Below are 18458 nucleotides of genomic sequence, written 5' to 3' on the forward strand. Positions count from 1 at the left end.
AATCATACAAAATGTGTGTCTTCAGGAGAGGACCCTGAGACAAGACGCATGAGGACAGTGAAGAACATTGCTGACCTGCGGCAGAACTTGGAAGAAACCATGTCCAGTCTACGGGGGACACAGATTAGCCACAGGTAGGCACATAGATGGTATTGCCCAGTACTTACTGCTATGAATGTTTTTTGATACACCAGTATGGTTATATCGCATTCATGTCATCATGCACACTATCTGCACACTCTCTATACTAGCTGCAGCTGGAGCACATGCAAAACTGAGCAGCACTTAGATTTCACTTCTGCATAGTCTAATGCCACAGGTTCCTTGTCCTTGCAGTCTGTTGTAATCTGCTTCCACAGTGGTACTTCATGTGTGGCGTCATCTTGGTTGGATTACTGAATTTGGTTTGTTTGTGCCTTATTGTTGTGAATGAGGTGAAATAAATCAGACCAGAAAACCGCATCATATAACTGAGGGAATCCATAGAAAAAGGTGATAATTTTCTGTGGATTTGTCACTACAAATATTACAATATTGCAATATTACAATATTATTACAATACCTAAGAGTATTGTGTGTCGCTATTGCATTCATTGTAAATATGAAAATATTGGTCATCCCAGCATTAAAAAGACATTGTGAAGAACAGACAGATATGGAACATGAAGGCTCCAGGCTCCTGAGAGTCTGTGCTGACAGGCTGGCGCCAATCTTCACATGGATCTTCAATCGATCTCTGAAGCTGTGCTTCAAACACACCACTGTCATTTCGGTCCTCAAGAAGCCCTCGATTTATTTACAACAGGCCTGTCTCCCTGACGACTGTGGTCATGAAATCCGTTGAAAGACTGGTGTTGAGCCACCTGAAGGACATCTCAGGCCCCCTGCTGGACCACCTGCAGTTAGCCTAACCCTTAACATGGGACTGCATCACCTCGACTCCCCAGGGACGTACGCAAGGATCCTGTTTGTGGACTTCAGCTACCAGCATTCATCATCGTCGTTCCTAAAATCCTCTATCAGAAGCTCACAGTGCCCACCTCCTCCTCTCAGTGGATCACCAGCTTCCTAATTGACTGGAGACAGCAACTGAGGCTGGAGAGCATCACATCCAGGACCCGGACCATCAGCACTAGTGCACCCCAGGGGTGTATTCTCTCCCCAGTGCTCTTCTCCCTCTACATTAATGACTGCACATCAGGAGACTCTTCTGTGAAATAATTGGTCTGATCCAGGATAGTGATGAGTTTGCATACAGACAGGAAATGGAACAGCTGGTCCACTGGTGCAGTCAGAACCATCTGGAGCTGAACTCACACAAGACTGTGGAGATGATGTGGATTTCAGGAGAAACCCCCTGACACCTTCCACTCTCAGGTCTTCAGGTCCCAGGACCTGAAGCGGACCTCACACATAGACTATATCCAGAAAAAGGCCCAGCAGAGACTGTATTTCCTGTGGAAGCTTAGGAAGTTTAACCTGCCACAGAAGCTGCTGCTCACCTTCTAGTGAACCATAGTCATACAGTCTGTCCTCTGTACTTTGAACACTGGTTTGGATCAGCCACCACACTGGATAGGAACGGACTCCAGCAGACAATCCAGTCTGCAGAGAGAATCATCAGGGCAGAGTTTCCCTCCATCCAAGACCTGTACTGATCCATGTTCAGGAAATGAGAAAGGAGCATCTCTGCAGACCCCTCACACTCTGGACACAAACTGTTCAGACTCCTCCCCTCTGGTAGGCGCTACAGAGCAGTGCACACCAAAACCACCCAGCACAGAGACAGTTTCTTCCCCCAGGCTGGTATTGTCATGAACTCCTAATATCATAGAATGGCTGAAATAACCAGTGTGCAATACTACTATATCCGTATTTATATCTGTTACCTAACTCATGTCACACCAACATTACAGTTATACTTAGTCATATTTAAATCCTTGCCCTCCTATTTGCACTAATTCACAGAGTGAATATATTTTTACTTTCTTTTTTTAATTCTTAGCTTCTATTTGAGCTTAACTTCTAGATACATTTTTGTACATAGAGAGCTTAGTGGACTGGACTTAAATTCCTTGTTTGTGTGCCCTGGCCAATGAAGTTGATTCTAATTCTGATTCTGAATGATTAATGAGAAATTTAGGAATCTCTGCTTGTATAGAAATAGAGAAGTGAAAACTTTCTTTTACAAGAATAAGAGAAAAAACTGGATTTTATCAAGGGTATGGAAATGTGAGATGTGTTCATCATAGCCACAATAAAAGATACACACCTTTGAAAAACACCCACACATCATGACTGTACCACTGAAAAAAAACAAAAAGAAGGAAAAAAGAGCTTTCTTCAGTTTTATGTCACAAGAAGTCAGTTTCCTTGTGCCTTAATTATTCTTTGAAGCTGAAAGCACGGTTGTATTACATGAATCCACTGAAGATATAGGACTTCAGCTGTTAATGATTTTCCTCTATTAGCATCTCATCTTCTCCTCCACGTTTCCTGGATTTGATTACCAACAGACATTCCCTTCCTCATTAGCTGGCACACAAGTAATGACATTCAGGAGTTGATGGACAGCCAACACCTTAAAAGACTGTTCCATCTGTGAGCCATGGGCAACAAGGCTCAGACTCAGGCGAAGACAAAATGAAAACCATTGGTTTATGTCAGCTCCTGGGCTCAGTCTATTATTTTGTGTGTTTTCCCCAATTCACAGAGGAAGATGGTGGCCAGGCTGCCGACAGCCATAACAGATGGCTTTGTGCGTCTGCATGTGTGTTTGTTTTCTACTTCTGTTTTCTTCAGAGGAATCTCAGCCAGGCACGATCAATACAGTGCCATTGTCTTACCGCCACATTTAATCCAGTGGTTTCCCATAGGGTCGGGGTCTGTGTACAAAGGCTCATTCACATGCATCAGCCACATAAGGACAGTCAGCATGAAATATGTGAAAAATGCATCATCATGTCTGCATATTAGCATCATGTACGATGTCTTTGTGTGTATGTGTGATTTGGAGCAGCATAAATAGATACTAGTGTAAAATGGCAGCAGCCCTAGTGAAATATTGTAGCATGTGTTTAGTAGAAAAGAGAGGCCAGCAGCTGAGTGTACCTGTGTCAGGCTACATTCTCTATGTGTTTGTATTGGTCTTGTAGCATGCATGCCAATTCTGTCCATGACAATAGCCTGGCCTGACCATCCTAATCTGTCCCTAGATAAGAAATGGCTGTAATCACTGTGAAGCTTTGAAGCACCTTAAGTAATTAATCACTGTCACGCTTGAACAGACATGACATATTCATATTCATCATTGTCATTCTCCCAACCTCTGTGGGAGTTTCCCTTTATAGTTTTGTATCCCAGCACAGACTGCTGGGTGTTCTTAAGGTGTTTACAGGAACTCATCGGAACATAAAAATGCTGTCCCCCCCATTTATTTAACAACATTCATTTTGTCCTCGTCTGTGCTGATGTGTCAGTGATTAGGACAAGATTAGGATTTTGCTCTTGTTTTTAAATTTTAGCCTCAGATGGATCACATAGTGCCAAGGGATTTGGTTAGCTATGAATTAAAGTTTTACTTGTTAGTGTTTTCTCCATTCATTATTTTTGCATCCTAATGCATTTTTCAGTAATTGGCACTAGAGAGAAGACAGGAAATGAGGTGAGGGAGCGACATACAACAAAGGTCCCCAGTCAGACACAAACAAGAACTCTGGAGCAGAGTAGCCATAATGGAATACATTCACACATCTTCCAGTGTCTAAAAAAGAATAATTAGAAATATTATAACTGGAGCAGAAGCAGAATAGTATGGCAAAACACTTTCAGTGAAATGAAATGCTTCTGTCTGTATGCAGTTATGTGTCAAAGTCAAAGCTGGTAGTGGATTTTAGGTTTTGCATCATTATGTGATTGTCCTTTGCTGCGTTTCTACATAGGGATTTTGTTTCCAACCTTTGTACATGCAGCATGAAAATTCATATTGTAACTGAAGGAAAATGCAGATTGCCTAGAAGCTGCTAGCAGCTAAACTTCCCTAAAATTATTGACCCAAACAGTGTGTGTGGTTAAGCTACAGTTTCTTTCTCATTGAACTGACCTTGCCTTGCGACACTGCAGCCATTATGGCAGCTCAGGTCACATCCACTACTTTCTTCTGAGATCTGGACTTGCTGCCTCTTCAGACAGTCTGTCCTGATCAAAAATAGACGAGGGAAATCTCTTCTCTTTTTGATTTTTAAATGTACATTTATCTAACGTTTCAATAACAAGCCATTTGCACTGAATGCAGCTGTACTGTAAAAGTCCTAAAATGGCAAAATTACAAGCACTTTCCAGTAATGATGGGTCAAAGCCAGAGACACTTTTCAATCCCTGAAACTGTTCTTATGAGAACAGTCAGTCTGACCAGAGAAGTAACATGATTCAGCTGAAGGAAGGTAATAAGAGGCACTTCTTGACAAAATGAGTCAGGGATGGAAGATGAAAAGTGACTGAAGTGCGTGTACATCTATGTGAAGCTTGGTTGTGTTGGCACTAGGGCGGTGACCTTTCAAAAAGGTCCAGTTTGAAGAAGTTCTGTTACATAAATTGAACTTCTTGCCATACTTCTAGCTACTGTCCAGCTGATACCCAGCTAACACATATCCAGTTTTCCAAAATGAAATTGATAAACTGCAGATCAACTTACATCTTGTCAAATAATCTGTCCACAACTGCACTTTAAATTTGACTATTGAGTATTTAGAAAGCTGGAGCTAGAAAAATACAAGCTGGAGGTTTAGTTTTTACATCTTGTATCTGAACTAACACAACTCAATAGATTATAATCCAGTGACTTTGTGATTAATGACAGTAAATACAGTGTTCCACACAGTGTTATGTACTTTGGCTAGCAAACCAAATGCATCACATTTTATACATGTGAGAAATATTCATTCAATGCCAGTCAATAACTATGTAAAATATGTGTATGTGATTACTACCATGGTTCCCCATTGTCTCTTATGGACCTTTATCTTAGTGTCACTTCCTGTTTGCTCATTACCTGCCCTGATTGTTTTCACCTGTCACCTACTTGTTTGGCCACTCAGTGCCAGTTGGTGAGTTTTAATGTGTCTCCTGTGTTTATCCCACCTTGGTTTCTATTTCACTCTCTTCTTGGTTTTTCTATTTACCTGATTAGTGGTTTGCTTAGCCCTTGGTTATATCCCTGCTGGTTGTTTGTTTTCTTTCCGTTTGTGTTTAGTTGGAGTTGTGTGGCTTTCAGAATTTGTAAGTTACTTAGGTTGTATTGTGTTCATGTTTCCCTGGGGTTAATTGTTAATGCTTCATTGTTTAGTTTTTTTTTCACCTGTTTTCCAGTTATTCAGTCTGTGTCCTTGTGTTAGTGCTCAGTGATCCTGTTTACCACTAAAACAAGCCCAGTATCACCTTACCACTGTGCCTTGCTCTCGCACATCATACTTGCACCTGAGTCCCCATAAAGATACTCACATACAAAAAGTACTGTAGGACGTAATGCATAGGTGAGCAAAAGAGTGTTTTCAGACATAGCCACAGTCTTTGATGTGACTTAAATGTTTCAGTTCATAGTGCAGAGTGTACTCACACGCAAACTCCTGTAGAGGGGTGATGATGACATGACGTTCAGACTGAAGAAGGTCATGAACTTGTGCAGCAAATAACTTAAGGAGTGAAACTGAGCTCAGACCAGAAACTTTATGTTGCAACTTAAGGTGGATATGCAACTTAAGCTCCTCTTACCACTTTTGACTCACTCAAACGTTGTTGTTACAATTTGTCTTTATAGGGTTGTAGTATAAAATCGGCTCTATGATCACTGACAGCTTTAACCACAGAGCAGAACCACTCAATCTCCTCACTGTAGGAGTTAAGCATTCTGTTTTTTCCTTTTAATGTGTCACCCATCTGTATGTTAAACTGTTAAACTCTCAGGTATGTTTATGCAGCAAGAGAAATCCACAATGTATTTATATCTAAAATTTCTCAGTAATAAGCAGCTCCCTGCTGTCGTCATTGATTCTTCTCCCACTGAGCTCTCGGCTACATGCAAAATAGTCTCCATCTGTTTGGATTTATTTTCATTTTCACTCTGCTTTATACCAGATAGTAAAGTGAACCAAATTTACACAAAGCATTAGGATGTATGGGAAGTGCGGTCATAATTTCAAATACTTTAATGTGAAATCGAGGCTACAAAGGATTTATGGTAAATAAATGGGTTCACAGTTTGAAATCAATATAGTCATGTTATATGTTGCCTGTCATACATATTAGAATAGATCCTAATGTGTTATGATGTATATTTTTATTGTATATGTGTCTGTTGGCTAGGTTAGATGTGTGAAATATATCAGCACCTTTCTACTACTCACGCTTCTGCTTCCTCTCAGGTATATCCTTGATTTCCATGCTCGTTTATCTCACCACCTACACACAGTGTCCCTCAGTTTATTTCTCTGCCTTTTTTTTTCTTTCTGCTGCCTGGAGATCGAGATAAGCTGATTTTGCAAGCTACATTGTGTACAAATGATCAAATCATTCTGACACATAAACTGTAGCAAATTGTGTATTTCCATATTTGGCTGTGATTACTTGTGAGATAAGCAGTTGTTTTTTTCCATTGGACTTCTTGGTAAACTAGCATGGCATCGTGTGTGTCACTGGGCTTGTGTGTCTGTTGATCTAAGGAGGTGTTGATCGAGATTTGTTGTGAATTTGGCTGCCCCTCTCATTTTGGTACTTGGTATCACAGGGGTACAGTGTTTCTGCCCTTTTTTACATACACACACACACAGACACACACAGACACACACAGGCCTGCTCTCACACCTCTCCAAGTGCTATGTGTGAGACACTGCTTCAAGATGTCAGTGCTTTTGTCAGCTAATGAAGGAAGGCCAGTATTCTACATATCAAGCTATTGTCCTTTATCTCAACTCCAACATGTGTTTTTCTGTAAAATTAGTTTTTCCAAGCTAACCAGAATTCTAAAACAGTACTTTTGTAGCTGTACTGCAGGTCATCAGCAGATCATTTATTTGTGAGACACTGACTGTTATTCAAATAAATATCCTGATGATGCTACAATTCAGTGCATTAACATGCAAACATCATTTCCTCATGTTGTGAATTTGAATATGATAAGAGATATATGATCTGCGTCAACAGCTACATCAAAGCCCTAATCCTATTTTCAATTTAGCTAGGATCATTTTTTAATATACAGTAATTTCATATAATACAACACATTTTTATTTTGGTTTCTCAAGGATATTTGTGACCAGAGTGCACATTAGAAGCTTATAGTCTGGTCATGTGAATGTAGTGCACCGGTTTTCCCAGCAGAGAGAGCTCACGCTAGGAACCACAGCTGCCAAGCTTTGTTTTCTGCATCTCGATAGATGAAGTTGGTTGTCTGATTGTGTAAGTGGTCATGAGTACGTTTTCCTTGTGTTCATAGTTCACCACTGCTGCTGTTGATTGACATGCAACACTAAGAGATGGATCCTGTAAGATGGGTTTTACTTCAGTTTCTTCCACCAACAAAGAATTAAAAATTATTTAAAGGATGAAAGCTGTGTGTTGCAAAGATAGTGAGTCGGTACTACCTCCATCAGGTTTAATTCTCTGTCTTGGGGTCTTTATTTGCTTTGTTTCATATATTGCCACTTTTTTCCTTTTATGCCTCCAAAACGGTCTCTGTCTGAGAGCATTCTCCTTCACACATGTAGTCAAAACTGAAAATTTTATTTACTTTCTTTAACCTTGCTGATTCAAATATTATTTCCTGTGGCATTTCAGAGTTTTGATAGTTGTATGGAAACATCTCTCTGCCTCTTCTCTCTGGGATGTGCAGCGATGGTCTGACATATGTCTACATGGGAGCCTTCATCCCTGTCCTCCCACCTCCACTTAGACTCTTGAAGTTAACACACTGGAAGAAGTAGCACTCTAGGAAGGAGAGACCCACAGATACACACAATGTATCATGCAACCAGCATGTAATTTGAAGGGAGTGGCACTCAGCTGATGTAGACAGCTCTCTACAGCTCTCTTTCACCTGAATGATTTGCCCTTCGCACATGAGTGCTCTTGATCTGATGGCTTCAGTGCCTTAGATTGAGGTAATTTTCTGAAGAGTGTTTATACTGAGCCTTTAAGAATGGTTAGGAAAATAGAGAAAACCAAAGTGGTAGTTGTCAGTTATTGCTGTAAAATATGAAGTCAAAATTAATTTCATTTATTTATTTTTCTAAACCTCCGTCTCCACAGTACCCTAGAAACAACCTTCGACACCACAGTAACCACTGAGGTCAATGGGCGGAGCCTTCCAGCCCTCACTGCACGCTCCTCCCCCATGGCCTGGCGACTGGGCCCAACACAGACCCCACGTCTCCAGGCAGGTGACGCTCCCTCAATGCCCAGTGGCTATGCTGCGCCCAGGGCGAGCTCGACAAACACCGGCACCACCACAGGGCGCTACAGTGGCCACTCGGACCCCTCCAGGTTTGTGAACAACACCCCCCTGAGGCGAGCAGCAGCAGCAGCAGCAGGGGCGAGGGGGGTGGAGAAGGGGGGAGGAGGGAAGCAGATGGAGGTGGCAGGGTACATGAGTGATGGGGACTTCCTAGGAAAGAACGGCTGGATGGATGAGATCACCAGCGGGTAGGAGGAACGTCTTAACTTCCTCTGACACACTGACTAATTCAGAGTTCCTTCTTAATATGTTTGTGTTTGCTATGTGCTATGTTAATTCTAAACACCTAAATATTGGGCACTGTAAATTTGATACACAGTTGTTCCTATATTGATGTAAAGCCACTCAAATTGAAGCTGAGTATTGTAACTTTAATAAGGTATCCATTATTTTATTTCAGGTTGGATATGTTGAAGCCCAGAGGCAAAAGAACAAAAACTGTGCCGCTGTCTCAGTACTTACAGTCGAGGCTATAACTTAACATAGGCTGAAACTGCCTCCATCAAACATTTAACGCATAGCAAGCATTTAAAAATGATGCCTTAATCAAAATCAGATGTGTGTGTATGTGTTTAGCTGAAAGCCAAATGCTATCAATGTATGGCACTACATTACACCGTAGCACAAATAATAATTTTGTATGTGGACCTCTCAGCTAATAGCTCAGTTTTAAAACCTGGTTAGGACTAGTTAACCAGCTGAAACTGAAGGTTTGGCATTAAAGGATTTGATATTGTTAGTCAGGATACTATCTATCTAACTATACATTCCTGTCTAAAGCAAAAGACGTCCTGAACTTTAATGTACACCATATTGGCCTTCTATAGCATTTATATTCACTAAAATACCAGTTAAAAGGCCATTTCTTTTGTTATTAAACATCATTAATAGGATGTTGCAATGCATACTGAAATTATTCCAAAAAACAATTCATGGTTAGCTGTGTATTCAAGGCCTTATCAATCTTTCGCTGTGCATTAATACAAATAGTCTGCTGACATCCACCAAGGCTAGCATTAGTTTGTCATGCCTTGGTGTGGAAGGTTCAAATAATACATGTATAATATATGAACCTTGAGGGCACTCTGGCTGTCAGCACACTGACTGATTACCTGAATGTAAAAAGATACGTCTCACTTTCTTCTACAAAATGCCATGACAACATGTGTGGCTTCTGACCATCTTTCTTTCAACAGCAATAAATGCCTTGTAAACATAGTGAAAAAGCAATTCTCATTCCACACACATGCTCACAGCACACACACATTTTCCACTTTACTTCTTCTGAAAAGAGTTTGAGGACCAGGGAATATAGTGAGTGGAGGTTAAGTGTGAAGTGATGAAATGAAGAACCTTTAGGATTAAAGCCATGTCACATGTCACAAAAGTTGATCTGTTAAATTATTGATTAGCTCAAAACTAATGTCTTATTGGATGCTATTTGTAAATAGCACCATCTGTATACATAACCAGACACATAAACCAGGGGTCTCTAACTCTAGTCCTCGAGGGCCACTGCCCTGATAGTTGGAAAACAAGCGGGACAGTGACCCTCGAGGACTGGAGTTTGAGACCCCTGACATAAACACTTGTAAATAGTCAGAGCCGTTATCAGTCAACCAAGTCACTGTCAAGTCTCTAGAGTTTCACTGAACTGATCTGTGACTTTTAAATAAAAAGTAAATATATAGAACAATTCAGACTTTTTATGCCAAACTAAGTTTGGATGTCTGCTTCATTGAATGAATTCTTGTTTGACAGATACCTTACAGACGGAGGTCTCCATCTGTATGCACGGAATGCAGTTCGTGCCTCAGATGTGGCTTCTTCTCGAGAATTATCCCAGAGAGGAAGCAAGGAGATCCAGGGTGACATAGACAGGTAAGGATGGAGCACGCCAATCCTATTGCAAGGCTTCTTTTGCTTATGTATGGTCTAGTTTCTTAGTTCTGAGATTGATCCAACGACACACTGAATGGATAAAAGCACATTGTTTAATATCCAAAATTTGCAAACAAGGTCCACATTTAATATCTCAGTTTTCATTTCATGGTGATGTATTCATCTCCAGAGCACCAATGGGTCCAAATATTCAAGCTTCAATAACTTTACCAGTTTCCAATCAATTTTCTGCTGCAGCCAAGTGGATGTTTGCAAGGACAAGTTCACCAGACTGTGATCTGTAGCCAGTGATGCATTTGTGTGAGAAAAACAGTATGCTGTTATGACTATGACAGAAAGATTAAAACCTTATCAACTTCACCAAGCAGAAACTGCAGGTACATCCTCTTAGAACCAGTTGAATTGAGTTGATGTACAGTTAAAGCACTCACCTTGGTGACCTTGCGTCTATGCATGCAGCCAAGCAGAAGCAATATTAGCAATCAGTCTAAATACTGTTTAATCTTGAAACATTTAGTTTTTGTAATTAATTGCAGAAACGCTGTATGGCTTTGTTTACCTTACCTTAGTAATTTTCACGTGCAAATATTGCCTCTGTGGAAAAAGCTTTCTTCCCATACTACAGGTAGAGAATTATACAAACGTCTCTGACTTTATTCACATTGTGTAAAGGGGAAAAAAAAGTAGGAGCTTAGAAAAAATATAGACTTGTATGCCTGACAAAGGGTTTACTGGGATATAAAGGAAGATTTGAGATAACAGAAAAGTTGCTGAAAACATGATGTAGATTAAGAATTTTCAGCTTACAATATTTATGATCTACCTTTACCCAAAAGACTATTCAAAACAAAAAGTAAGCTTCAAGCAGAAAGTCATAAGTATTTTAGAGGCGAAAGTGAGGGTGCTGGACCATTCAAGACTAAATGATTAATTCTATTGATTTATAGCTGTCAAACTAAGATCATGCTGACAGGCCTTCAGAGTCTGCTGGGAACTGGCTGATTCAGTGTCATTTCCTAGTGTCGCAATTTCAACTTCTGCCAAGATTTTAATGAGAGGCAGTGCTTAGGGAAGTGAGAGGCTTGTAAAGTAATCAGATGCTGCTCTTACGAATTTGTTGTAACTCCATCCATCCATTATCTGTACCCCCTTATTCCTAACCAGGGTCCCAGGGATCAGCTGGAGCCTATCCCAGCTCTCTCTGGGTGAAAGGCAGGGGTCCACCCTGGACAGGTCACCAGTCCATCACAGGGCCACATAGAGACAAACAACCTCCACACTCACACTCACTCCTATGGGCAATTTAGAGTCACCAATCAACCTGACATACAGGTTTTTGGACTGTGGGAGGAAACCAGGAACCTTCTAGCTGTGAGCCCTGTAAAAAATAAACTTCATTCTTAAAAGTCAAAAATTCAAAAGTCCAAAAAATAGAAAGCTGTTATTATCAGAATTTTTGGTTAGATATTCAGATTATGTGGATGCCTGGGAAATCAGTTTAGCTAAGTGTACTAAGGGCATATGTGGTTACATAGGACAGCAACACATGTGTTTGCTTCCTGCTGTGTCTTTGTATTTCCTAGTAGTCTACAATCCAGTTGTTACATGGTCCTGACGATCTTTATTCTTGGTTATATGCTCAATCTCACAAGCGTTTGTCACAACAGTCAGTCAAGTCAGTCAGTGCAGGGTGTGTGTTTGATTGGGTCAAAACACGCTAGACCTGACAGGAGGTTCAGAATATGTGATTAACCAGCCCCCTGTCAGTCTCAAACTGATCTGCCTGTCAGACTTTGACACTCAGGCAAAGGGATGGCTCAGATAAGAATAAATATGAACCCTGTGAACTGTCTCTTACATTTGAAGCTTAGCTTTACTCTGCATTGAATATCTTGCCTGAAGTGTCTCTCATCTTGCCTTGACATAAATCCAAAAATTGCAGTTTTTCTCAGCTAAATTCTATGTTAGTATTCTGTGCTTCAGGGGCGATAAAGAAATATTGATGCCTGCCTTCCCTTTAGATGCCTGCAGGCAAAAGACTCCCGATAGGATCAGAATTTGAACTCTGGAACCTTGTTTTCCTTACTTTTATTCTCCTTTTTCCTTTACGAAACTATGTGAATGTGTAGCCGCACTGCTTCTCCTGAGCTGTCACTTCCTACTGACATGTGACAAATCCAAGAGAGGAACATTCAAGCGACTGCTCAGCGGGCATTCACACCTCAGCCAGGCGTGGGATACTGTGCCCTCCATGATTATTTCTTTCTTTATCCCAACGCATTTGTCTTCTTTTCCAAAAAATCCCCTTGGCTCTAAATAAAACGAGTAATGGATAAGCCCAAGTTCAAACTATCTCTCAATGTTCATACTGGCATTCTAGGAATGACAAAAAGAAGCAAAGCATTTATTCTGGTACTGTAAGTGAGTCAAATATAAAACAGTTCAGCCAGATTTCACCTATTTAGCTGTTCAACTCACTTTTTAATCGCCACTTGAATTCTGTGTAGCGTGAGAAGCATAGTAGTGTAGAGCAGAGCAGAGGCCATGCACAGTTGACTCTTGTTTCAGAGATACAAAGTGATAACTATTCTTAGCCTTTGGGGCTTGTTTTGAAAAAAAAAAAAAAAAAAAAAAAAAAAAAAACAGAAGGAAGAAACATGCCATCCAGTGCAGTGGTGTGGCTCTCTGGTGTGCTTTTACTAGTTTTTGGACTATGGTACAGACCAATATGCTAACCCAAGTTCTGGAAGAGAAAATCACCATTCTTATCTTTTAACCTGGTTTGCTTGATAATTGTTATGAGGAGTAGTTTGGGACAAACTATTTCTTCATTGAGCAGAACTATACAATAATTATTTCTTATCAGTAAATGAAAGTGTTGCAACGCCTTGATTGTCTTCCCCATCTTCTCTCCCCTTCTTTTGAACTTCGTTCTAAAACATGTAGCCATGCATATACTTTCTAATGCTTAAACACACACTTGCACAAATATGCATCACTCAATCCCCAGTTCTCCCGACATACTGGCAGCAGTGAAAAGAGTTCCTAGGAGGCAGAAAGCAGGAGGTGGTCTGTGTACATACACTGAGCTCCCATGAGGCTCATTATGCTTCACGATTTTCTCCGTCCAGAACCACTCCCCTGGCTGCCACCCATGGCAGCTTTGTTCCAAACTGAGCCCTTGAGGGAATTTGTCTAAATGACTCATCAGGTTGAGACTCATGGCCAGCAGGTGACTGACTCAGACCATCTGGGGCTAGAACAGTGTGGGCTTGTGTTTGCTGCAGTAAACCTTACATGAGATATGCTCGATATGATTATAGGTGTTTGTTAGTTACTTCCATCCCTTGATTATATCAGCTTTGTGGGTGCACCTGTTTCTTGGGAAAATGATCTGCTGTACAGAAAATAAGGCATTATATCTGTAGAAGAAGGTAAAAGAAAAAGATGCAAAGTCAAGATTTGGATTTGAGTGCCTTTATCATCCCTATATTCCCAGGACCTTTTGCTTTTTACACTCAGTATCCATTCATTGTAAATCTACAATTACATTTGTAGTTGATTTGTGAAATTTCCTGAGACTGACCATCTGCCCCAAAGCAATGGAAAAACAAAGATCCGGACTCCTCTTCTAATCATCCTATTTCAAAACAATCGTGAAATTAGCTTTGGCAAAAGGGTCCTCTCTAAAAATACCCTGCTGTTATGCAAAATGGATGAGCACATACTTTTGCCTTTACTGTCAAGAAACGCCCAGAGAGACTGTTATGACACCAACAGACTCCTCTTTCTCAGCAGAGACATGAATAAGTAAGAGGCCTCACTTTTAGCATCCCGGTGTCTCGTGTGTTTGGCTCTGTCTCTCCCCCTCACTTATGTCCTGTTTGAGGGCTGGACCGTGGCAGCTGGCTCTGCGTTTTTTGGTTATTTGAAGCTTTGGGGGATTGGAGAATTTGTGTGTGCGCGCATAGATTTCCGCATATGTCTGTGTGTTGCTGAGCAGCAGTATCCTGGCTGTCACTCTGCAGAGCAGCACCAGTCAAGGTAAAGCTGCATGGCTTCTCACTGCAGCCGTAAGCAGCAAGGAGATTTCAAGGAGAAGGGTTTTTTTTGCCATCAATGACAAAACCAGTTGTTATATAAGTGTCTGTGTAGTTCATCTCTGCCAGGGGCACCACTTTAGAAGACAATATGTTCTCCCTCATTGCACCTGAACCTGCAGTGCTTCAATATGTTGGCTTTCTGGTTTTCTTTTTTTCCGGCACTTGTTATTTTCTTTCTGTTTTGCAGGCATTTGCCTTTTTTCAGTCTTTCCACCCTAATGAGAACCACCCAGGCACACAGACTAAACATAGCAGAGTGTGATGGTAATTGGGAGTAGTTTTATTGCAGATTAGAGTACCCAGATGTGCCTGGCTATCGTGTCTTCCTTTGTGCAGGTGCTGGTGTGTATAAATATATTTCCCGTCAAAATCAGGCAAATTGCAACCTACAAAAACACACACCAATTAGCCATCCATTTATTCAGACCAGGTCAAAGAAAAGTTTCCATTTTTTGGAAGCTGAGTTTTTATTCCTTTTTTTAGTGATATTGATTCAGCTGTCTTCCCATCCAGATCTCTCTATATTTCTCATTAAACATAATTTCATCAAGGGGAAGCTTGGTATTAACAAAGGATGTCACTGAGTTACAGAGTGGGCAGTGATGAAATACTGTATGTAGCTTTAGACAAATTACATTTTTTGTCCATGTTTTTTCTGCCACTCCAGTGTTAGAAAACTATGGTTAATCAGATCACTCTTAACTGAGTAGACTTCTTTACTTACCTTCTTTTAACCAAGTAACAAAAAACCATCTTTCAGTTTCAACTAAGAGTTTAAATAATCTAGATTATATTTTAAGATGTGTACAAAAATTCTTCTTTTTCTTTACATTTCATTTGGTGGATCAGGTCTGACTTTCTCTGGTAAATTTCCAGTTCATATATTCTGTGTCAGCAGCACAGTGCTCTGGTTTCCTCCCACAGTCCAAAAACATGTATGTCAGGTTGATTGGTGACTCTAAATTGCCCATAGGAGTGAGTGTGAGTGTGTGAGGTTGTTTGTATCTATGTGAAAGACATGTAGTCCAAAATTCAAGTTTAACATTTGGGGAAATATTCAAATTCTTGCTGAGACTTAGATAAAATGATTATGACCATACATGAACTCTGAAACTACCGCCAACATTTACCATAAAAACAGGAAAGTAGGGAGTATCAGAAGTGCTAGTAATATCTTTTGAATATATCCTCGATAGCTGTTATTCTGTTTCCTGTCTTCATGCTAAGCTAAACTATCAGACTCCTGGCACTAACTTCATATTTAATGGACTGATCTGGTGTTTTCAGTCTTGCCATCTAAATCTTGTCAAGAAAGTGCATAAATTAGTCTGTTTACCAAACACACACACACACACACACACACACACACACACACACACACACACACACACAGACGGTAGCTGACATGCATTGGAAACACCTTCACAGTCTATGTGATCTGTTCACCTGACCTCATCAGGTTGGACATGTGGGTGACAAGGTTGAAGGGTGAGGTAAGACCCTCATGTCGCTGACTGATGACAGGTCACATATGGCCAAGTTCTAGTTCAGCTTGCATTGGTCACCTCAGTCTCTGTATGACAGCAGAACTTTTCCCTAACTTTAAGAACTGATGTTCTTATATCTGTTGAGGCCTGACGATGTAGAACATCAGATGTTTGAATGTGTGTAACATAGCTAAACCAGAATTTGACAAATTTGACAGTGAAGGCTGACAAAAAAGCAGAAAAAAAAACAAAAGACCTTCACCTCCCCTAAAACTCAGATGATCAGATGATATCCTTCCCCTCAGCAAATAGAAAAAGACATAACCCTCTTTATTTTTACTCCCCCTCTCCCTTTGAATTCCATTCAGTCCCAAACCTTTCTCCTTTACCCATCATCAGTCTTTAAGTGAAACAGAGATAGCACATTGATGACTCACACTGTAAAGTTTCTCAAGTTTAAAAACATTTTAGCTTGACATTGTATATAGTATGATGAGTGTGTTTGAGTGTCTCCCAAAATGCCACATATACAGTAGGTGCCTTTTGTGTGTGGGTCCAGATGCTGTACCCCAACACTATATTAGAAGTCGTGAAATGTTAGGGGAGAACAGAAAGGTGAGCCGTAGAACTTAAAAGGGCAGTGATCCTGCCTCCGTTATTGGCTGTGGCTCCAATATATCTCTTCACTGCCTCGCTCTCATGATTTAAAACTTTTAATCAAATAAGTTTGTCTCGTTAAACAGCCAAGTGACTGCAGCATATCTTGACTGTGGATGAACAGCTTGTGCCCCTGAGATTTTACTTGGATTGCAAATTTATCTAAAAGATTGATTTGTCTGCATGGTTTTGAAGCATCTTTTTTGCTATGCAACTGGCAACAAGATATGATGTGAAGAAAAAAATACCTTCACATTAAAGCATCACATTTTCCTGCCATAATCATTTTTAAATGTGTTTTATCCCTTAATTGTGTAATTGCATTTGAGATCATTTTTGCCAGACTTTTTAAAAATACTTTATCCTAGCAGAGTGAACCTCTGATGGTCCTAAAAATCTTTGGTATCACCAATGTTGCAGTTAATAGGATTCATAAAAGATTTGCCTGCAGTACTGCTAATGGACCAAGTCAGGGCTGATTCTCTGTAGTGATAATATAGGATAGATTTTAGGATAAAAAGAGTAACAGGCTCCAGCTTTCAGCTCCAGCCATTCATTTGGTTGAAAATGTCCCAGGATATGACTCTATTCATCATCTGACAGGCCTAATGAGTTTGTGAGGATAAGAATTGACAAAGCTCCTATCATTGCTAATTCACTTTACTGCTGTGGAGTCTGGCTCTGTTGTGGATTATGAAAATGTAATCTTGTTAACTATAAGTAATATGGGATAATTACAGCAGTCCATTGTTTAGAAAACTGGCTGAAACCTATTTTTGGTGGTATTTGTCTTTTTGTCCTCCAGTAACCTAGACAACACATCACTAAAAGGCGTATCCGGTGCATACATTCAGTTTTTAATGATGATTAAATATGTATTTGTGTATTTATTTCATGTTGGCAAAGCATGGTGATGACGACACATGCAGTTAATTGTGGCGACCCTGTCAAGTACATGGTTGTTCAGCATTTTGGAAATACATCAAGAGCACAGGTGGTAGATTTCAAACATCAGCTGCAAGGCTTGGGACAGCTGTCATTGTGGTGGCTCTGTCTATTAAAATTGTAAAGACATAATCCCAGAAAGATAAAGCATCTCCTGTGCCAGAACAGTAGCTGATGCTTAATTTGGGGTTCTGCCAGCTCATCTGTCACAGAAAGGAGAGGGAGACTGCCGGGTGTCCCTTTGATAACCACTACCCCACCCATTCCCTACAACCACCCCCGACCCTCACCAGGGCTGGTGACCGTCTGGCTCCTGTTGCCCCTCCTATTATGTGACAGCTACTCATAATTTTTTTGTCTCCTTGCCAAAGTATCTCACGTGCAGTGTATTTGAAATGCTAACCAGATCTCACACTTTTTGTCTGAAGGTAGAAGACATGGTTTTGGGATTTTATCTCTTTTCAGGTTAGAGGAAGATGAGGTTAAGGATTGTCAAGCTGTGGGTTGCCAGCATTTATAGGGGCTGTTTGTTTGCACATTTGCCAGCAGTGTGACATAGACTTGAACAGACCCATGCTGGGATGTATTTGCCTGCTATAAACCCCTTGCTGCTGAACAGCTAAAGATTTTGTTGTTGTCTTTGACTGCATTGCAGTAGGAAGCCTGAACGTCTTTACCAGCCCAGCTAGGCAGTGCTGATGTCCTCCTGCCTGCCACTGCTGAGCAACAGACACATTTCCCACCCATCCCTCCAAGGTCACACTCTTCCTTTCTTAATTGAGTTGGGCTGAGCTGAAGTGGATTCGTCAGTTAGTGACAGGCCTATTTAGGTTTTTCTACGTTTTTTTTCTTGCTTTG

General features: G+C 40.6%; 1 protein-coding gene across 10 annotated transcripts in view; it reads left to right on the forward strand.

Moving 5' to 3' along the window:
• nav3 (neuron navigator 3) overlaps positions 1-18458 on the forward strand; it is a 257362-nt gene that overhangs the window by 195829 nt on the left and 43075 nt on the right. For 7 of the 10 annotated variants that reach the window (XM_026326360.1, XM_026326355.1, XM_026326356.1 and 4 more), the window contains 3 exons: positions 26-134; positions 8302-8694; positions 10268-10387. In XM_026326360.1, the coding sequence (XP_026182145.1) occupies positions 26-134; positions 8302-8694; positions 10268-10387 (622 nt within the window). The remainder of the gene's footprint in view (positions 1-25; positions 135-8301; positions 8695-10267; positions 10388-18458) is intronic. The other 3 variants (XM_026326361.2, XM_026326359.1, XM_026326362.1) reach the window with 1 other exon arrangement.

The sequence above is a fragment of the Mastacembelus armatus genome, chromosome 23 (genome assembly GCF_900324485.2).
Source record: "Mastacembelus armatus chromosome 23, fMasArm1.2, whole genome shotgun sequence".
Taxonomy (NCBI): Eukaryota; Metazoa; Chordata; class Actinopteri; order Synbranchiformes; family Mastacembelidae; genus Mastacembelus; species Mastacembelus armatus.